General features: G+C 41.8%; 1 protein-coding gene across 6 annotated transcripts; it reads left to right on the forward strand.

The window, feature by feature from the left end:
• The first annotated feature begins 4,651 nt into the window (after positions 1-4,651).
• GZMK (granzyme K) lies at positions 4,652-22,718 on the forward strand. 6 transcript variants are annotated; one of them, XM_086361694.1, is made up of 7 exons: positions 4,652-4,733; positions 10,641-10,735; positions 12,186-12,209; positions 12,482-12,629; positions 19,289-19,439; positions 20,203-20,472; positions 22,322-22,718. In XM_086361694.1, exons 3-7 carry the CDS (start codon positions 12,197-12,199, stop codon positions 22,481-22,483), a joined length of 744 nt encoding a protein of 247 aa, XP_086217820.1. In that variant the 5' UTR covers positions 4,652-4,733; positions 10,641-10,735; positions 12,186-12,196; the 3' UTR covers positions 22,484-22,718. The 6 variants fall into 6 exon arrangements, with proteins under 6 accessions (XP_086217820.1, XP_086217821.1, XP_086217824.1 ...); XM_086361695.1 differs by lacking the exon at positions 12,186-12,209; XM_086361698.1 differs by lacking the exons at positions 12,186-12,209; positions 20,203-20,472.

A 22,718-nucleotide genomic window follows, 5' to 3' on the forward strand; every position in this document is an offset into this window, starting at 1 on the left:
AGGGCATGGCAACCCAGTCCAGTATTCTTGCCTGGAAAATCCCATAGACAGAGGAGCCTGGCGGGCTACAGTCCATAGGATTGCACAGAATCAGACACAACTGAAGTGACTTAGCATGCTCGCGTGTGGTTTATTGCCACTTATCCCACCCACGCCAGATTCAATCTCTGCCTTTTTCCTGCCCTTTCCATCACCCAGGCTCCCTTGCCCTTTGACTTCTGGTTGGGTTTGGCCTCCGGGAGACACCTACAGAGGATCACAGCAGGAGAAAGAGGCCATGGCATTTCCTCCCTCTTCCTTTCCTACTCTGGCCTGCATCTGTGGTGGGGGCGTGATGCATCCCGCCCGCAACTGCCTGCATCCCGCCCGCACCCGCCCGCACCCGCCCCCGCATCCACGCCCGCAGTTCCTGTTAGGCCCCCTCTCCAGAGCTCAGCTCTTGTTGGGCTCTTAGGAGCAGCAGCGGCAGCCTGCATGTCCCTGGGGGCCACCAGTCCCTTGACCCTGCCCTGTGAGTCATCCTTTCACTGAAGTCTCTTCATTCAAATCACCTATGACAGTGTCAGTAGTTCAGTCCTGTCTGGCACTTTGTGACCCCAAGGACTGTAGCCTGCAAGGCTCCTCTGTCCCTGGAATTGTCCAGGCAAGAATACTGGAGTAGGTAGCCATTCCCTTCTCCAGGGGATCTTCCCCACCCAGGGATCAAACCCGGGTCTCCTGCACTGCAGCAGATTCTTTACCATCCGAGCCACCAGGGAAGACCCATTGAATCACCTGAGTCAGATTCTGTTTCCTGACAGGATGTGATTGAAACCGATATCTTTCAGCAATAACATCCTGTGATTCTAACACTTGTAGCCCAAGAACACACTTTGATGAAACGACATTCTGAAAGGAGTATATTATGGTACCAGAATTATGGCTTCTAACTCAGGTGGGTTTTCTTCTGCCCTGTGAGTAAGTAACCCTGCCTGGCTATCTCTTTACCTCAAGACTTTATAAAAGGATCTGTCTAATTATATCAAGTTTACTAAGCAGTTACCTTTAAACACACACACATATATGCTATGCTATGCTATGCTAAGTCACTTCAGTCGTGTCTGACTCTGTGCGACTCCATAGACGGCAGCCCACCAGGCTCCCCCGTCCCTGGGATTCTCCAGGCAAGAACACTAGAGTGGGCTGCCATTTCCTTCTCCAATGCATGAAGGTGAAAAGTGAAAGTGAAGTCGCTCAGTCGTGTCCGACTCTTACCGACCCCATGGACTGCAGCCTAACAGGCTCCTCCGTCCATGGGATTTTCCAAGCAAGAGTACTGGAGTGGGGTGCCATTGACTTCTCCAACACACATATATAAACATATATAAATACTGAAGTACTATTCCTGGTGACAGTTCAGGTAAAAACTTTGTATTCACTAATGAACTGGATAAAACAGAAAGTTCCCATAGTAGACGTGCCGGAATTGTCCCTTGCCTCTTACATGCATTGTCCACATGCTGATGACCCTTCTGTGTACATTCTGTGTTGATCTTGTTTTGTGTCCAGGACTTGATTCATGGTCTATAAAGTGGATTTCAGCAGGGACTAATCCTTCATTGCTAAATTGCTGTGGAGTCTTGGCTTTGCTCTGACACACTTGGCAAAATACAGGCTGCCTACTTCTCTTATTCCCTGTTTTCCCATTGGAAGAGTAACCTTTATTTAATAAGTTTAAAATATAGTTCAAGATGCCAACTGTTGCCAATGGTTATTATTACGACTTTAAAACTTGAGAATGAAGAGATTTTCCCCCAGAAAATTCTTTTTAAATAAAATACAGGTTTCCCATATGTTGGTTTTTGACCCAGAGATTTTGCATCAATTTTCCTAACCCTTTCCCTCAAGAGGTTTGGCCATTTGGATGCACACAACCTTTCTCATCGCTAGTCTCTTTTCTCTCTGAATCTCTTCTGATGCTTTCACAAAATAACATTGCAAGAAAAAAACCTGAAGAATGAACAGTGAGGAGTGTTCTTGATGTCTGGGAGGGAAAACTGACAAGTTCACCAGGAAGGTTTTCCTTCTTCCCTGAATTATAAATTATTGAGAGCTTTTCAGTTGGCACTAGAGGTAAAGAATCCGCCCACCTGCCCATGCAGAAGATATAAGAGACACCGGTTCAATCCCTGGGTGGGGAAGATCCCCTGGAGAAAGAATGGCAACCCACTCCAGTTATTCTTGTCTGGAGAACCCCATGGTCAGAGGAGCCTGGCGGGCTATAGTCCATGGGGTGGCAAAGAGTCAGACACGACTGAAGCAACTTAGCATGTATCATCTGGAACACCTTGCCCTTTGATTTAGATCCCACAACAAGCAGCCTTGGCTTTGATTTGAGTCCGTCTCCTTGCATGCAGTCAGCTGGGGCTGCAACTTGCTGGGTTGGATCCTGTCACATTTTTGAGACTTCTAATACCATGAGACTTTATTCCTACAGCAGTTAATAACACAAGGAAAGCATCACTCAGAGAAGGACCTTCTTCCCTAATAGCAGGCTACCCCACTGCCCAGCTTCCTACACCCTTAGTCCACAGTACCTGGAAATGGCTTCTGTGTGTGTCTGTGTCTGTATCTGTGTGTGTGTTGCTGCAATTGTAAACCGGAAGTCCACACTGCTCCTGCAGTCCTTGCCCTTTTTGTGTTCTTTGCTCCTTCATAGGGGTATTTAAGCGAGTAAATCACTCTCTGATTAAAGTCCAAAGTTTAAAATATTTTTCTGTCCACCTCCCACACATCCTAATTAAACACACTAGGCAGAAGCGCATGTGCCCTGGCACTTGTAGTGTGACAGTTTGAAACATCCCCCTGGCAGCAGCAGTTCAGGAATGCCCAGCTTCTCAATTACCCAACAATATGCAAAACACAGCAACAAAAAAGTCATTCCTAGAGTAGGCAATGCCTATGTGATGTGACAAGGAATATTCTCTACCACCCCTGATAGCTCATCATTAGAGATGCCTCCTCTGAATATTTAGAGACTTTTTTTTTTTAATTTAAGAAACATTAAAGAAAATGAGAACATACTATAAAGTAGCAACATCTTAAAATATTCTTGAGCTATCAGGTATTTGTGGGTATTTGCTGACAATAAATCCTTGCAGATAAAGACTGTTAAGAGAAGTAGGAATTCTGAGAGTGGAAATGAAAGGCTCCCTGTGGTCAATTTTACCTGCTTCAGAATGTGATCTTGGCCAGTTTGGATAATTCTGGGTTTTGTCAAATTTTATAAAGCATAAACAGAACTAAAAAGACATATTTTCAAACTTCATTTTGTTTATTAAGGGAGAAATGGGCAGAAGAGAACTTTGAAACATGTTCTTTCCTGTTGACACATGTTCAAAGAATGTCTGGAGGAAATACTAAATTAAAAGACAGACTGATTCAACTATTGGCATCAAATCACTTACAATGAAATATGGTTGCTATCTTGAATATAAGAGAAAAGAAAAAGAAGCTTCCCAATGTTATAATTTTGTTGATGAAGACAATGAGCCACTGAACAGCAACAAAACAATGAAAATCTTAATTTAGACTCCATTTTATGTAATTTTTATTTTATCATTGTGAGTCCCTTGGACTGCAAGGAAAATCAAACCAGTAAATGCAAAGAGCTGACTCACTGGAAAAGACCCTGATGCTGGGAAAGATTGAAGGCAAAAGAAGAAGGGGGTGGGAGAGGATGAGAAGGGTAATACCATCACCACCTCAGTGGACATGTGTTTGAGCAAACTCCAAGAGATAGTGGAGGACAGAGGAGCCAGGTGTGCTACAATCCATGGGATTGCAAAGAGTCGGACAAGACTTAGTAACTGAACAATAGCAACCAGTGTTTAGGACTCCATGCTTCTTCTGCATGGGGTCATGGGTTCAATCCCTGGTCCAGGAACTAAAATCCCACACGCTACGGGGTGCAACCAAAAACAAACAAAACACAGTTCATCTATCAACTGCAGGTGTCATACCTCCTTAACCTTCTACTGTGGAACTACCCAACCATACATCTAACTTCCTGTTTGCTTGCTCAGAGTCTACTTAAAGAGTTCTGCTGCACAAAATCACAGGACCCTAGTGGGCTAGCCCACCAGCTCCAAGGGTGGAGGAGCCTGGAGGGCAACAGTCAATGGGGCCTCAAAGGCCTCTGAGGCAACTGAGCAACTGAAGACAATGACTATAAAGACCTTTCACAGCAAAGTGATGTCTCTGTTTTTAAAACACTGTCTAGGTTTGTCAAAGCTTTTTTTTTTTTTTTTTTTTAAGAGCAAGTGTCTTTTAATTTCACGGCTGCAGTCACCATGCACAGTGATTTTGAAGCCCAAGAAAATAAAATCTGTCACTTTTTCCACTTTTCCCCCTTCTATTTGCCATGAAGTGATAAGAACTAATGCCATGATCTCAGTTTTTTGAATGTTGGGTTTTAAGCCAGCCTTTCTACTCTCTTTCACCTTCAACGAAAGGCTCCTTAGTTCTTCACTTTCTGTCCTTAGAGTGGTATCATCTGCATATCTGAGGTTGTTGATATTTCTCCTGGCAATCTTGACTCTAGCTTATGAGTCATCCAGCCTGGTATTTCACATGTTAAATAAGCAGAGTGACAGTACACAGCCTTGATGTAATCTTTTCACAAATTTGAACCAGTCTGTTGCTCCATGTCCAGTTCTAACTGTTGCTTCTTGACCTGCATATAGGTTTCTCAGGTAAGGTGGTCTGGTATTCCCATCTCTTGGAGAATTTTCCACAGTTTGTTGTGATCCACACAGTCAAAGGCTTTAGTGTAGTCAATGAAGTAGAAGCAGATATTTTTCTGGAACTCCCTTGCTTTCTCTATGATCCCACAAATGTTGGCAATTTGGTCTCTCGTTCCTGTGCTTTTCTAAACCCAGCTTGTAGATCTGGAAGTTCTCAGTTCACATACTGCTGAATCCTTAAAGCTTAAAGGATTTTGAACATAACCTTACTAGCATGTAAAATGAGCACAATTGTATGAAAACCCCTTTGCCATGACAAGGCTGTGATCCGTGAAAGGCCCTAACCACTGGACTGCCAGGGAATACACAATAGGTGGGCCTTGTTAAATGACTATCTTATTCAGACTGGAAAGAGATCAGACATGCCCAAAAGAAAGCTAGTAGATGTGGCTAAATTGCAAGGGCAGTGATTAGAAATTCCGATGAGAATAGGAAGCATGTGTTTTGGACTTTAGAGAAAAGGAGAGGTAAACAAAGGAAGTTGTTCATTCGAAGGAAAAAGGATTGACAAAGTTCAAGATTAAAAGAAATGGCACAGTCATTACATTGTTGTTAAAACCCATCCACTGACTTGTCAGCCAACAATGAGGATTTAGTTTTAGTAGAGTATGCTTTTGCTGATTTATATCTTCTCAGCTTCATGGTCTTTTTATCAGTACTAGCTATAGTTTTGCCATTAGTACATCAAACTTATTGACTTGCAAAAACATGAAATGTGCTTTATTTTTATTCTGTAATCACCAAGATTTTTTTAAATATTATTTATATGCTAGGTTGTTAGTGAGGAAATGTAACTAAAGCATTATTTTGTTTATACTTTTACTGATTTATCCATCATCAAGTTCATTCATTATTACTCTTATCTTCTTTGATAGATCTGTAAGAGCTCTTCATATAGTAAAGATATCATCTTTTGGGGAAATGTTTTGTCATATGCCTTTGGATATTGCCTGTGGTGGTTTTTGCTTTACCAAAGTATTTTACAGACTCTAATGTATTGGTGATTTATTTTATGCTTTCCTCTCTCAAGTCTTATTTTTAACTTATCATTTCACTTAATGCTCATAATAATTTCATTTTTTTCATAGAAAAATCTCTGATTCACCTGGAATTTATTTGTGATAAAGAATAGGATCGGTATTTAAGTGTCAGTGGTTGTGGGGCAGGAGGGATGTGCTAGAGTGTGTGTGTGTGTGTGTTGTTTGGTTAATCATTCATCTTCGGAAAAAGTATTTTTAACACACAACTGTGTGAGTTTCTACTTGAATTCATTGTCAGTGAAAAATTAAGGAATATGGAATCAGTTGATTTATTGAGTTTCAGCTTGGCCATGGCATTTATTGTATTAATGAATGAATCCCTTATTAATGAATCTGATCATCTCCACTAAAATACTTACTATTTTACTTGCTTTGACTTTAGTTTATGATTTGTTTAAATAACTGAATTGTTTTCAATATGATAAGAGTACTCATTTTAACAGATCTGTTTCTATTATAAAAATATGAGATGTTCACATCTCATATCACAGCATCTGAGATGTTCAAATATAAATGGAAGTGTTTCATTGTAAGGCTTCCTTTCCTCCACTGACTGCTTCCTTCTTTCCTCTACAATAGTCGTTTATTTCCTCCCTTTCCCTTCCTGCTTTCACATTTCTTCTGGTCTCTGTCATCGAGTTCTTTTCCTGACATCTTTATTTGACTACGTATCGACCCATTTTCTCCCTAAAGCTTCACCAGGGTCATCCAAGCCCTCCATTCCTTTGTTCAAGACCAGTGTTCCTACAGGTCTGTTGCTGGAAGAGAGATCAGGGCTGCAAACCTTTCTTTGGCAGTCCTCCCTGTTGAAGACTTTCACATGTGAAAATCTTTTAGGACAAACTTTGCAGACAGTGTGAGTGATCTGCCTCAGGTCCAGTGACATCACAGGATTTTCAACTCAGTGAAAATGAGCATCAAACGCCATCCTGAAGAAGAAAAGGAAAAGAAGAGGTATCACAAAAGGACAGCTTAAGGCCTGGAGAAAAGATTGAGATAAGGACAGTGTCTGACCAGGCAGTCAGCTCCAGGTGCACTGGGAAATCCCCATTTGCCAAGTTCTCAAGTTGTTTTCATGTGGTTATTCCTTATGCCAAGATCCTGTATTCACCCACTGTACTTCCTATCCACTGCCGTTATTTCAGGGTTGATTTGGAGAAGAGTAAATGAGAAAGAAGTTAAAGGACCATTATGTTCCTTAACTCAATGGTGACTAGGAAACATATTTAACAAAGGAAGATAATTAGTATGTGACATGTTCTGACTAAAGATTAAGGCGGAGAAATATAATACAAATTTACTTCTAGCCTACTTTCATCACCACCATCATTCCACCAAGGGGAGAGAATAGAGCAGTTCTCTAAAGTATTTCAAATGAAGTAGCTTAGGAAAAAGGGCTCCATACGCTCCAACTCAGCTTACCCAGTTTCTCTGCATTGAGATTAAGACCAAGGCTCCAGGTCTGAATCAAGGGATACTTTGTTGTCTTTTGGAATTACTCTCAAGTTCATCCATTTTAAAGAATCTCGTGGGAGGAACAGCTGTAATCTGAAGTAGGATTTATCTTCTTGGGACCTTCGGATATAATGTCATCATACAGCACCCCAAGAGCCCTCCCTACTGCAATTTTCAAAACTGCCATAGTTTCATCATAATTGTTAGCAGATGCATTTATCAGACTAGCTAAATCATTACTGGACAGAAACCAAGGCCCAGGGGTGATGGTCATAAAGGAAGGACCCAGAAGAATTCTGCCAAATCGTGATCTTGAATGCCTGGGGCAGGGGAAAATTGGATAGCCATGGGAGTCTTGGAAGCCTTGGTGTTGGAAAACTTTTTGAAGGAGGCCAAAAGGGAAGAGATGGGGAGAGCTTGGAAGAGACTTGCTTTGCAGTTGTGTCTACAGAGCAGTATTCAAACTACCCAGGGGGAAGACCAGGTGTGTTTTGGAATTTTGTTTGATGATTTATTTGGTTTTCATTTCAATTCATTGTGGACTGTACAATAGAAATATGTAGAAAAATAAAAAATTTAAAAGGCATATAAAATGCATGCCCTAGTTTATGATTAGATTGGACAGATATTATATTGCATTTCATGAAATAAAATAAATTAGTATAGTCATGATAAATGGCTGTAACAACTTCTAAACTCTGACTCTCAACTTCTGCCTTCTTCTTGCCTAGGATGGATACTAAACAGGTCATAGACCAGCACAGGTCTGAGGGCCATGCTTTGAGTGACAAAACTTTAGAGGGAGTGGCTAATGAAGTGATAAAAGCCCACTGTGGAGAACCACATGTGGCCTTTGGAGTCTCTAGACAGCTGTTCTATATGAGTCTCTCAAAACATAGAAGGGTCAAGAGAGAAGAGGGATGGAGGAAAACAAAAACCCCAAGCTCAAAATCAGCATCCCCAAAAGCAGCTAATAAGGACAGCTGAACACAACACAGCGAGGAAGCTCAAGGCCGCCGACCCGTGAGCGAGTCCAGCACAAAGCACTGCCTCGCACTTGCTCAGCCCAGCACAGCTGCTGCAAAATCCATCCAAAGCAAACACTGCTCTCCCCATAGCAGACTCAACAGAACAAAAACCAACACCCAGAAATAAATTAGATCTCAGAGCTCATCATGTTACACAGCCCACTGTTCTCAAATCCAAGATCCTGAATGGTATAATAAATGATCCCACTGACCCACACATCGGTCTAAAGCCCAAACCAAGTAACTCTTGACTATAAACTGACATGATTCACAGAATTTTCCTGGTCAGCTACAAGAGTTATGAGACTGTCCTCCCAATTAAATTACACCTCACCATGTCTAATTGCAGTGTATACAGCTAAATCCTTTTTTCCCTTTGCACAGCCAGCTTGCCTCTTAGAGCATCTAAGCCACAGAACTTCTCAAAGCCCGGCAGGCATGTGGTCAGGTTGAAAGCCACATGCAGCCGGGAGCCAGCACCTAAGGGTTTAAGAACAAACTCTGCCACCTGCTAGCTCGGTACTTTCCATCAAGTCTTTATCAACAAAGCAAGACTAATATCCGTGACTTCCCTGGGAACTGAGTTGAAAATGCCTACCTGCCGGGGTCCAGCCCCGGCTGATCCAGGGTATTAGAAGGAGAAACGGCATAGGGACCTATTTATTTAAATATTTACCAAAGATATAAAGAGTAATAGGATGAGGATAGCTCAGTGAGGAAATTCAGTGGAGAAAAGAGGCTGAGTAGCTTGGTTTACGTGGGAAACCAATAAAACTTCAAGACAAGAAGTTTGCACCACTTACGTAGGCCGCAGGCGTCCTTCCGTTCTCCCGAAGGAGAGGAGACACTGAGGCCTCCCCGGTCGGATCTTAGAAGCCCAGGCATAATTAGTAAGCATGGTGGGTTCCACGCTCCAGATGGAGACTCAGCCAGAGTGAGAGAGAGAGCGACACGGGGAGACCAAGTTTCGGTGAACAAGGCCCGCACTTTATTTTCCAAAGTAGTTTTTATACCTTAAGTTATGCATAGAGGATAATGGGGGCAGGGGTAGAGTAAGCCAGGCTTTCTTCCTGCAAACTTATCATATGCAAAAGTTTAGGTGATTTGCATCATCTTCTGGCCCAGAGGCCTGTTAACATTTTAAGACCCTTTCTTCAGAAAACTTATTTTTCTCTAAAGATGATTAGGCAGGCGCCACCCTCCAAAAGCATTAAAGTTGCATTCCTATAGGGCAAAGGTGTGGTGGGCTACAACAAAAAAGAATTAACTCAAGGGTCCAAGGTTACAAACATTCAAGCTACTACTTACATTTCTATACACCCATTATATCAATCAATACACTGCCAAGGACACAGTAGGTAAGGGGTATGGAGACTTAGCAGCAAACATTGGCCCAACAAGTGAAAAACCCTTCACCAATACAATTTCTAATCAATCTTTTAACTGCTCAAAGGACTCTGTATTTAGACAGTTTAGAACATCTCATGCCTCTCACAGTTGGGAGGCTCTGAGCAATCACATGTGGCCGGAAAAACCTAATCAGGCAGGCTAGAGGATTTCCAAAGGAGTTTGTAGGTTGAAACACTGTCACACCCAGGAATTATTAACTGGAGCTGTAAGCTAACTCTTTTTTCAGAGAGAGGTAGTGGGGGACAGCCCACCATAAAGTCAGAGGTGTAGGTGAAAGCACAAAGCAGAAAGTAGGCAGACTCTGGTTTTGGGGGTAGATGCTCGAGAATTTCCAGGGGGACTCCTGAGGCTCGATCCCGCCTTTGCGTATGCCGAGCCTCCTTCCTCATGACCTTTGCCATGGGCGGAGTTCCTCACGCTGGCTCCCGGCAGTGATAGAATTCTAGGTGAGCTATTCCAGATCCTGAAAGACGATGCTGTGGAAAGTGCTGCACTCAATATGCAATATGCACTCAATATGCAATATGCCGGCTCCCGGCACCTAGCAATTTGTAAAAACGTATGTGATGCTAGTCCTTGCTACACAGAAATAAGCAGCTGAGAGATGTTTTTAACCATGCCCCGCTCCACCAGAAATGAAGGAATAAAGTTTTGCCTTTTGCACAGTTCATTTCTTCCTCATAGTTAAATCACTTCCACGTGTCACATGATCTTGCTTAAGTTCCCAACATCATCGTGATAGAGTTGAGGAGCTGGCATCATCACGTCCACTCCACAGCTTGCAAAAGTGGCAAAAAAAATGAGGGCTCCATCGAGGCACACCAACAGTGACAAAGATGACTTGAAAAGTAACAGGAACTTACGGCTATTTCCTTTATTAAGCTTGTGGCTTTTCTTAATCTGGCTTCTGCTTTTCTCACCAGGTCTATGAGACAGGAAGTCACCACTCTGCATTGGGTTTGTTCATTCTTCTTATTTACTATGCAGGAGAGCTTTACTGTTGCTGCATCCTGATAAGGTACAAACAGGATATTTCTCATATTTTGTGCTCTGGTGGTATATTTATTAACATACAACTTATTTTAGATCAGGCAATTGATTTGACCCGGCGTGTATGCTGTGTAACTTTAGGCAAATTACTTAACCTCTCTGAGTCAATTTCTATAATTGTAACACAGATATGGACCTGCCTTCCACACAGACACAAGACATGAAAACATATAAATGATCATGTAAAGAGAATTTTAGGAATATTTAAGACATTTGTTAAATTTAATGGAGAATATGCAAGCATAATAATTATTAGTATTATTCCTACTGTCTTGCTAGAAAACAATTCAGTAGGAGTCTTTTGCAATCTGACAAGAATAATAGCTCTGGATTTCAATTTATTTTTGTAAAAAAATAAAAGGATGCAAATATTTCAGAAGAAAGAAAATAAGATCTGTTAATTAAAGGTTAATTTTGGTCAGTGTTTTTAGAACGTGCTTGGGATCTTGTGCGGTGCCTGATTGGCCTGTCTCTATTCATTTAATAACATCTGCCCTAGTGATCAGCACCCAGCATAGACAGAATCTCACAGAAGCTTAAGGCTAATATCTTTTGTAGTAAAGGAGAAAGTACTATAGAAAGGCTGGCAATGCATTTCATCTGTGCCTGGGGAGAGTGACAAAGTGCAGTCCTTGATTTTGAAAAGATATTATTATTAAGACCCTGGATAAACACATGGTCATTTTCAATTAAAAATGAGTAAAATAGAGACTCAGAATTTAAAAATATGTTGCCAATGTTCCCCTTTAATAACATTATGAAATCTCCCAAAAATGTAACTAAAATTTAACCAAATTTGGTCACATTTAGAGAAAATGGCATGTCTAGGAATAAGCTTGCTACAAAACATATGGGTTTCTCTGGATGATATTCAGGCTTTAGCTAAGACTTATTGTAAGGCAACCATGATCTGTGCAAGGTTCCATGTCTCTCTATGTAATAAATCTATGTCCAAATGAAAAATAGAAACTAAATATGATAGGCACCATTTTCTGCCAGGAAAAATAGTAAGTATTACTTTAGAGCAATGAACATCTTTGAATTCTGTCTGCAACTACATTGAGTTCTTATGGTTTGGATAATTTTTATTCTCTCAACATTTATAACATGAGTACTTATACAGATACTGAAAATGGTTAACTCTGGAAATGAGTTCTTTATGGCACACATACCTTGTTTCAAAAAGTCCTAAAAGCATAATTCTGAAACTCCCCAAACTACATACCTTTAATCTTAGGTGTGAAAAACTTTTCACCACCAAAACGCTTGTGGTGAGAAGGCTAAATTTGCAAAATCAAAACTCAACCTTCAGACTCTTCTTCCTTTGCCAATACAGTCAGACTATTTCATCTGGGCTTCTTAAATCTAAGCTACTAACATGACTAAGTTTTCTTCTTTTTTTCTATGTTTCCTACTAGCCGGGACTTACATGACTCCAGAGTGTAAGTATCTCCTATACCTACCACCTGTCAGCATTCAATGAGTTTCTAGTGATTGTGTTATCACATTATAAATGAAAATAATGTTTATATCCATGTAGATCCCAATAAACTACAATGTAGCATGCAATTGTTCATCAGTAAAATCATAATCACTATTAGGTGACTGAAGATTTTTTTTTTTAATCTTAGAAAATGACATAATGACTGTCAAAAGAATTAAGAGAAATAATCCACTTAGATCTCTTCCATTAACTCTTGGTTTTCTTTGGCAGGTTTCAACATGGAGATTATTGGAGGGAGAGAAGTGTCCCCTCACTCCAGGCCGTTTATGGCGTCCCTGCAGTATGGCGGCGACCACATCTGCGGGGGAGTGCTGATCCATCCTCAGTGGGTGCTCACAGCAGCCCACTGCCACTTGCGGTGAGTATTACTCGCTGTGTTCCCTCAAGTTGCCTAGAAAAGAAGCTGGCCTCTCCTGGGAAAAAATTCGATCTACCCTTGTGTGTGCTAAGTCACTTCAGTCACGTCCAACTCTTTGTGATCCCATGGACTGCAGCCCGCCAGGCTTCTCTGACCATGGGATTCTCCAGGCAAGAATACCGGAGTGGGTTGGCATTTCCTCCTCCAGGGGATCTTCCTGACCCAGGGATCAAACCTGCACCTCTTACGTCTCCTGCATTGGCAGGAGGGTTCTTTACCACTAGCACCACCTCGATTTACCCTTAGCTTCTGTGATAACTGACCAATTGGTGGAGCCGATTTTACCGTCTCACACATCCTTGATTCTGCCCGAAGTTCTACCTTTCTGGGAGATCTAGACAACCTAATAGACAAATTCAAATCCTTCATGTAATGCCAAGGAACACAGCAACAGTTATAACTGAAGCAGCAATGTTCCTGACCTTGTTAGGGGATATCAGACATCCTGACTTTGCACCCTATTTTAAAAATGGGTTATAATAACGGTAGTACATAACTGCTTCATGGGGTTTTGAGGATTAAATATTATCTATTTAAATATTTTAAATACTTAACAGATAAGTTACAATAGATTGGCTTTGCTTATAGACTTTTAGACCCTTACCTTAACTCTCCTGCTCAATGCCTACCCCAGAGGCCTGAGTTCACAGTTTAGGAATCACAGCTATAAGGGGCAACAATTTCCCTGCTGCTGCTAAGTCACTTCAGTCGTGTCCGACTCTGTGCGACCCCAGAGATGGCAGCGCACCAGGCTCCCCCGTCCCTGGGATTCTCCAGGCAAGAACACTGGAGTGGGTTGCCATTTCCTTCTCCACTGCATGAAAGTGAAAAGTGAAAGCAAAGTCGCTCAGTCATGTCCAACTCTCAGCGACCCCATGGACTGCAGCCTACCAGGCTCCTCTGTCCATGGGATTTTCCAGGCAAGAGTACTGGAGTGGGGTGCCATTGCCTTCTCCTTAGGTGAAAAAAAAGAAAAAGTCTAGATGATTTATACAGAAAAAGAGGAGATGAGTACTTTTCTGGGATACCTAAAATGAAAGTATTTGTAGAGACAGACTATAAGCTCTCACTCTAGGATTCTCTTGCTGTCGTTCGGTAGCTAAGTCGTGTCCCACTCTTTGCAACCCCATGGAATGCAGCACGCCAGGCTTCTCTGTGCCTCAGAGTTTGCTCAAATTCATATCCATTGAGTCAGTGATGCTGTCTAATCATCACATCCTCCGCTGCCCCTTTCTCCTCTTGCCTTCAAACTTCCCCAGCATCAGGGTCTTTCCAATGAGTCAGGTCTTCGCATCAGGTGGCCAAAGTACTGGGAGCTTCAGCTTCAGCGTCCGTCCCTCCAATGAATATTCAGGGTTCATTTCCTGTAGAATTGACTGGTTTGATCTCCTTACAGTCCAAGGGACTGTCCAGAGTCTTCTTACTTCAGCTAAAAATATCCAAAACCCTTCTTGGGATGCTGCAAACATCACCAAAGGAAAAGCAATAGAAAACTACTTTGGTGTTTGTTGTTTTATTTGCTTGTTTTGGTTTGGGGGAGTTGTTTTTTATTTGTATGTTTCTTCTTTATCTTTCTTGCCTGAATAAGCTAAAAAACAAGAAAAGATAAGCCTTCCCCTTTCCTTACAAACATGACGGCACTACACTTAAGAACCTCTTAGCCATAAGCATTTACTCTCTAGGCATCAGTTATATACCTAAATGAAACAACGGAATTGACCTTGCTTTCATATACTGGGGATTTTGTTTGGTGGCCCCCATTTTAATGAGACTATTTGAAGACAAACAAGAAATTTTGAAGCCTGAAAACTGTATGAACCTCTGTTTTATTTCTAAATAGCAAGCCACTAATTTCTGACTTAACATGGCTACTTCATTTAAGCGGGGTTCTCGCTGTCACAGAAATAACACCTGTGTCCACATCACTCTGTCCTTTCTAGGGCATTTGTCCCCTGGGTACCAGTTAGGCAAAGGGTGACCATCGATAAATGTTCATTCAATTTCAAATACGCACACTTCAGATATGCTTGTGGTTACACATTCAAATGAATTATACCCTCCCAGACATGGAGCTTGATTTATTATAAATGCTGAACAAATGCTGGATAGAAAAAAGGGAAATAAATTGGAGAAGAAGGGTTTTTTGTTTTTTGCTAAGCTCTAAAAGCACATTATGTGACATCCTTTGTAAGCCGTAAAGGGCTACCCAAAGGAGAAAAGTGAGAGTGTTAGTCACTCCGTCATGTCCGACTCTTTGCGACCCCATGAACTGTAGCCCACCAGGCTTCTCTGTCCATGGAATTCTCCAGGCAAGAATACTGGAGTGGATAGCCAACTACCCAAAGATAAATAGTATTATTAAGTTGAATTCTAAATTTTGGCAAATGAACTTGATTCAGTAGAAATACATTCACAAATTGAAAAATGGGGAAAAAAGAATCTTGGAATTAAAGAAAAAAACAAAACAACATTGCTAAATATTGTTTTAAATGGCTGGAGTTTAAAGGAACTCCAGAATATGTGGCTCAGATTTCCTCTACAGGACACTTGGGTGTAAAAATGTAGGCATATTGGTGCTTGGAAAAATATTAAACTTTATGAAATCCAAAATATTTATGAAATAGTTCAATGGTGGCTTCCCACAAATGTACTCCCAAGTATCCTGTGGGAATAGCTTAGTAACACTAGACCCTTCTCTCAGCAAAATGATGAAGGAGGCCAAATCTGGGGTGTTCTCTTCTCACTACCCATCCACACTAAGTTCTTCACTTAGGCCCCTTTGTTAGTTGCCATGCTGATTATAAAAGGAAACTGGCAAAAAGAAAAAGGTGTCTTATATAATCTTATTTTCAGCATTTCACTTTATCAGAAGCAAAACTCTAACCAAGTCTTGTCTACTGTCTTCCTGAGTCTCTTCCAATGCCTTCTCCCACTGAACACTTGCCCCATCATGTCACCTGCTTAATGAAAGTCACTCCGACTCTTTGCAACCCCATGGACCCCACTATAGTCCATGGAATTCTCCAGGCCAGAATACTGGAGTGGGTAGCCTTTCCCTTCTCCAGGGGATCTTCCCAACCCAGAGATCAAACCCAGGTCTCCCACATTGTGGGTGGATTCTTTACCAGCTGAGCCACAAGGAAAGCCGTGTCACCTACTTAGCCAGCAAATATCATAGATAGAACCCCACCTCCACCCCTTCCACATGCCCTCATTCCATTGCAAATCTCTCAAGGCTCCCATAGTAGAATGGTTACAAATTCAGACCTTGGGTTCAAACTAAGAGAGCTTTAATCCTACTTTCTCTGCATCCTGGAGCCTCCGCTTAGTATCAGTGGGACTTTCTCAAGTTTGTTAATGTGTCTGATTGTCAATTTCCTCATCTGCAAAATGGGGATGATCATCATACCTCCCTCACTGGGCTATGGTGAGGTTTAAATGAGGGAAAATATGTAAAATGCTTAGCACAAAACCTGACACACTAAAATAATTTAATAAATGTTATCTAATGTTATAATGTTATATTGGACATGAATCTGAGCAAACTCCAGGAGACAGTGGAGGACAGAGGAGCCTGGTGTGCTTCAGTCCATGAGGTCGCAGAGTTGGACATGACTTAGCAACTGAACAACAGCATTATATTAATATCTGTGTATCTGTATCTTCCATGGCAATCACTCAGGAACAAATTTCATGATCCAGTCATGTTGATGGAATAAATCGTAATAGCCCGTCTCTGACAGCCTGGTCATTCCCTCCTCTCTTATGCAAAAGACGTCAAAAAATTAGGAAACCTACATTCACTGTCACACCCAGAGGAATGGGTCTAAGCAGAAACACTGCTCAGTGCCAAGGCAGACTGGCAGAGGAAGTAAGAGGCTTGAAGTGACTTGGCATGAGGCTTATAAAGTTGCCATGCAGCCAAACACCTCCAGATGATTCTGAAGCTGGTCTTTGGACCACCCATAGGGAAACACTGTGCTGTGCAAATGAGACGCCGGTATTGTTGCTTCTCCTGCATGGGAATTCAAACCTGAATTTAGCTAAGGAGGTGGGATTCTGGGACTCAGGTAATTCCAGGTATCCTGTGGGCAGAAAATATTGACCTTTGTAGTACAGATTACAGTTGAACTGTATCTAGCAATGGAAAATTCAAAAAACATTCGTGGTCTGCTTGAGTTGTTTTTGGTATTCACGTGTCCCAGTGGAGACAAAAAGTAAACAAAACACTTCAAAGTCATTAACGGATCAAGGACATTGATAAAAGATGAAGGAAAACCAGACATTTTCTCTGCACCCTTCCCCTAGTCAGAATTCATCTTCCACATCCCACATTCATATCACCCTGCCTTTCCGTGTTAGTTATTTATGTACATACCTGTCTTTTCTATTTTATCAGTAGCCCCAGGGATTTTATATTATCCTTCCCCTCCACAGCTTTGGATTTAGCAGGTACACTGAATTTGAGTTTGAATCAATCCTAGGAAATCCAATCCACATCCTTTGAGAAATTTCATCCCCATCCTGATTTTGCAACAGGCGAATTTTTCAACAAATAGAGCTGAAATTCCCAAAATAAACCAAAATAAACTCTTTTGGTAGAAACCCCAAAGTGTTAACTCCCAGCAGTTAGAGCCCTACCATACACAAACGCATTTAAGCACAGTCATGCACTGATTCCCCAAACCTGAAACAAACTTTTCTTCCTTTTTTTGTATGTTTCTGTGTTCTTTTTAATTTTTGCTAATCTTTATTCATCTATATATATGTGTGTTTGGGCTTCCCTGGTAGCTCAGCTGATAAAGAATCTGCCTGCAATGCAGAAGACCTGGGTTCAATTCCTGAGTTGGGAAGATTCCCTGGAAGAGAGCATGGCAACCTACGCCAGTATTCTTGCCTGGAGAATCCCCATGGCAGGCTACAGTTCATGGGGTTGCAAAGAGTCGAACATGACTGAGCAACTAAGCACAACACAGCACAGCATATATGTGTGTTTATCAGATATGTGTGTTTTTATTGTAATCTGCCCTGACCCTTTTCCATATGACAATAAAATAGTTACATACAAATAAATAGAATTCTTTTTTATTACCTTCCTTGTTCCAAAAAAGGATTCAAAGATGGATGTTTCCTGAGAACATGCATAAAAATGGGACATTTTTGTAGAATGCAAATGGTTCCAAAGTGTAGTGAAAGATTAGTCACTCCAGTCATGTCTGACTCTTTGCACCTCCATGGACTGTAGGCTGCCAGGCTCCTCTGTCCATGGGATTTCCCAGGCAAGAATACTGAAGTGGATTGCCATTTCCTTCTCCAGGGGATCTTCCCAACCCAGAGATCAAACCCAGGTATCCTGCATTGCAAGCAGACTCTTTACCATCTCAGCCACCAGGGAAGTCTGGAAACAGCTCGAAGGTGTTGTTGAAAGTTCAAAAATAATTTTCTGTTTTCATAATGATGTGAATATAATTTTACTCAACATACAATAAATCAGACCAACTTTTGAAACATTGGCATACTATAATTGTATATGACTGGAGAAGGCAATGGCACCCCACTCCAGTACTCTTGCCTGGAAAATCCCATGGGCAGAGGAGCCTGGAGGGCTTCAGTCCATGGGGTCGCTAAGAGTCAGACACGACTGAGTGACTTCTCTTTTACTTTTCACTTTCATGCATTGGAGAAGGAAATGGCAACCCACTCCAGTGTTCTTGCCTGGAGAATCCCAGGGACGGGGGAGCCTGGTGGGCTGCTGTCTATGGGTTGCACAGAGTTGGACACGACTGAAGCGACTTAGCAGCAGCAGCAGCAGGGATTTAAAAAAAAATAAACAAAGTATTGTTTCCATCATCTGACTCACCAGTTTTATCCTCTAAATCTCCACCATGGAATTATCTATGGCTACTAACTCTAAAGTACCTTTATTTCAGATGATTTTTCACCTAGAGGAAAGTTTTCCTTTCTTGTCTGAATCATCTTTCTAATTGAGTGGACAGAACATATGAGAATGGATCTTAATTCTCCCTATTGCCCTGAGATAAGATTTAGACATACCAGATTAGCAAGTGTAGAGTTGACTTTGTTGTTGTTTAGTCACTAAGTCATGTCCAACTCTTTGCAACCCCATGGACTGTAGCCCATCAGGCTTCTCCGTCCATGGGATTCTCCAGGCAAGAATACTGGAGTGGGTTGCCATTTCCTTCTCCAGGGGATCTTCCCCACCAAGGAATCGAATCTGCATTGGAGGCAGATTCTTTACTCCTGAGCCACCAGGGGAGCCCAGAGTTGAGTCTTTTCCTTTTAGTTATTAAAATATTTAATATTGGGAAGGTGAATAAACTTGAATTCAGTCACTTAGGATTCTCCTTCTTTCCCCCCACAGTACAGCACTAGCTGGGGAATTGGACTGGGATGGATTTGGCCCTTGTTTTCATCCTTTCATTATTGGGCCCATGACCTCTGTCACTCCAGCTAATCCTGCACAGGTTACCTTGAAGCTGGTCCTTATTCCTGTATGTATGTGGCTTCTCCACCATTTCTACTTCCCACTGGAAGATTGGGGAATCATTCTGTGTGTCTATTCTTTTCGCTTTTTTTAGGTTTGCCAAAAGCCAGTCTTCCAAAGTGGTTTTAGGAGCACACTCTCTCTCAAAGAATGAGGCCTCCAAGCAAACATTTGAGATTAAAAAATTCATACGATTCCCAGGATTTGCATTAGCCCCTAAATCAAATGATATTATGCTGGTTAAGGTATGTAGCATTGCATTCCTTCAATTTCTCCAACATACCTCATAGTTCAGTTGTTAAATCATCTAACAAAGCATTTTGTTAGCGTTCTCCCTCTGTTCAAGGTGATGTGTTGTGACATATTCTATTAGGGCTCATTGTACTCCATTTGAAAGAAAAAAGAATGTATCATAAACACGCCTGGGCTATGTTTATACAAGGAAAAACAGCTCTGATGTTCACATTCGTGGGAGGAGAACATCCCAACAGGCTCAAGGATCCACACTGCAAGCTTTTTCTCCCAATGCTTTTCTCATTAGCAAGTGAAAAGTAAAAGTCACTTGTACAACAGAGCCAAGCAAGTGACTTCAGGGACACAGAAGTGAGTTACAACTTAGTCTAGACCATACTAAGTCCAGTCCAAACCCAGTCTAGACCATACTCAAGGGTCCTATCCAGCAGGAAAGAGCCCAGCCCTCAAAGTCATGACCTATGGATGTTATTCCACAGAAAATCATCCAATGCAGAGCAAAGGCCAGTTGGCTTGAGACTGGGCAAAATTCCTGCTCTATGTAAGCTTCCTCCCTGAGCATCACTGAGCTCTAAAGGGAATGAAGAGTGTGTTCAGAAAAGCAACAACCACAAATGCAGCTGCGGGCTACCACCAAAGTAGATTCAAGAAAAAGGACGCCCTCAGAGAACAGAGGGACCACACATACATCGCTCCGACTAATCACAAAATACTACTGGGGACAAACGATCGTTTATTCTCTTTTCAATCTGTCAGCTTCACACGGCCGCAATACTCAACAGACATGTCCAACTGCTCCACCCAAGAGCTAAAAATGATATTAAAGCTGGAACAAAATGCCAGGTTGTTGGCTGGGGAGCCACTGACCCAGAAGGCTTAAGCCTTTCTGATACCCTGCGAGAAGTCACTGTCACTGTTATAAGTCGAAAAACGTGCAACAGCCGAGATTATTACAACCACAGCCCTGTTATAACTAGAACCATGCTATGTGCAGGAGACGCCAGAGGCCAGAAGGATTCCTGTCAGGTAAGAATCCCTCACTCAAACAGGCATTGCAGGGTGCTGAGCTACAGTCAAGCTCTATCGGCACACAGGAGGAGAGGCGTGGCGAGCACAGCATCACAACTCCGCAAAGGCGCTCTCCAATCCTGCACAGCCTTCACTGTGCTTTCTCATCTGCCACTCCAAATAAGCCATAGAACTTGTGAAACACACAGTTAGCACTCATTAATGTTTGTTAAGCAGGGTCATGGACTATATCTGATAACTTCTACAGGCTTCCTCTGAGGGGTACTACCTTCCTTAGAAAGCCTACCAACCCTGAGATCACAAGTGGTGACTAGAAAATAATCTCTCAATCCCTGACCCACCCCAGTTTTAAACTAATCAATATCTGCATGCACGCTCAGTCACTTCAGTTGTGTCCTACTCTTTGCCACTCTATAGACTGTAGCCCAGCAGGCTCCTCTATCCATGGGGTTATCCAGGCAAGAATACTGGAGTGGGTTACCATGCCCTCCTCCAGGGGATCTTCCAGACCCAAGGATCGAACCCATGTCTTCTGTATATCCTGCACTGCAGGCAAATTCTTTACTGCTGAGCCACAGGGTAAGCCCCTAAACTAATTAATAGAGAGGTCTTATAAAATTCAAATGCAAAAAGCTCAAATGTATATTCAATATTCTGTGTTTCTTAAATAATGTTGACTGCTGACTAAACAGTCATGTTTTTCAAATTCTTTGTTTCTTGAGGCACTAAAAAAAAAAAAAAAAAAAAAAAAGGACTTCCCTGGTGGCTCAGTAGGTAAAGAATCCTCCTGCAATGCAGATCAGGTTTAATCCCTGGGTCGGTAGGATCCCCTGGAGAAAGAAATGGCAAGCCACTCCAGTGTTCTTGCCTGGGAAATCCCATGGACAGAGAAACCTGGTGGGCTATAGTCCATGGGGTCTTAAAGAGTCAGACACAGCTGAGCGACTAAACCACCACCATGTTAACAGGTGACGAAGGCTACCTAGCACAGATGGATTACTTAAAAAAAAATTCACATCATACTATATTAAGCATTTTTAAGGGGAGGATCTGATGATCTCAAAGATCATGTGTGACAGTAATACCCCAAGATTGTCACCCCCAAATCTCTATTTTCATGGCCAACCAAGCACAAAGTACAGTTTTTGAACTGCATGGCAGCAAAGGCAAAGGCTGCTCTTTAGATTAAAAACCCAGCTCTGTATCTGAAAGGCCAGGCTTCCTTCTCTATTACCTTGTCACTTTCCTTGACAGAACTTTTGTTACATGTTCTGTTGTCAGAGTGAGTCCTCAAGAATCTGTTTATTGGGCAAGTATTTACTAAGTGTTGGGTATGTGCAGAGCCCCATGTTCAATCATATGACAATGGGGAAAAATAATAATAGACAAGGTAGAGTGCTCACCACCAAGACATTTACTCTAATACATTGCTTTTTTCTGTCAGCCTCAATAGCAACTTGATTTCAACCCATGAGCACCAAAATGAAATTCTTAATTTTAAAATTTCTTTTATTTCAGTGGATTATTTCAAATTTCCTTGTCTCCCATTTCTTAATGAATAAAGCTCAACAATCCCAGCGAATGCTAAAAGACATATACATATACATAGTCTTCGAGACAGGGACATGGACAAAGAGAGGCAGAGAGACAAATGGACAGAACCATTGTTCTCGGTGGAGAGAGAGATACAGAGAACCTGTACAGCTCAGGGGCTGTAGCAGGCACTCTGCAGGACACAAAGAAACCAATGACCCAGATTAATAATCATTTGATGGTTATTAACAGTTGATGGTCCAAAAAGTTCAACGTCTTCTTGCCAAATATCTGCCCGTTTTCTTCTCTCCAGGGTGACTCAGGGGGCCCCTTGGTCTGCAAAGGTGCCTTTCATGCCTTAGTTTCTGGAGGTCCCAAATGTGGTGATGCCAAGAAACCTGGAATCTACATCCTATTAACCCGGAAATTCCAAGCTTGGATCAAAAGCAACTTGGCCCCATCTCATGCAGACTAAGACTACAGATGATTTTCTTGGCTCTATCAGCTGCTTGTTTTCATTTGTTTCATTAATGTGTTCTACAGGCTAACTTATCTGCACAGGTACTTGAATGTAGTTAAAGTGGAGCACAGTCAAGGTCCACTCCTGACCTGTTAGGACTGATTTTGTTGAGGAATCAAGTTCTTTTTCACATGTACCACTGATGTATTTCTTCCATGCTGCTTTTATTCTGAATAAAATTTAGAATAGA

Source organism: Bos grunniens, chromosome 20, assembly GCF_055505025.1.
Source record: "Bos grunniens cultivar Pamir isolate PY7600 chromosome 20, Bosgru_T2T1.0, whole genome shotgun sequence".
NCBI lineage: Eukaryota > Metazoa > Chordata > Mammalia > Artiodactyla > Bovidae > Bos > Bos grunniens.

Coding starts and splice junctions, on each gene's coding strand:
- GZMK (XM_086361693.1), top strand. CDS start 12,146: ATGACTAAGTTTTCTTCTTTTTTTCTATGTTTCCTACTAGCCGGGACT. Junction 12,630..19,288: donor GCAGCCCACTGCCACTTGCG/GTGAGTATTACT, acceptor CGCTTTTTTTAG/GTTTGCCAAAAGCCAGTCTT. Junction 20,473..22,321: donor GCCAGAAGGATTCCTGTCAG/GTAAGAATCCCT, acceptor TCTTCTCTCCAG/GGTGACTCAGGGGGCCCCTT.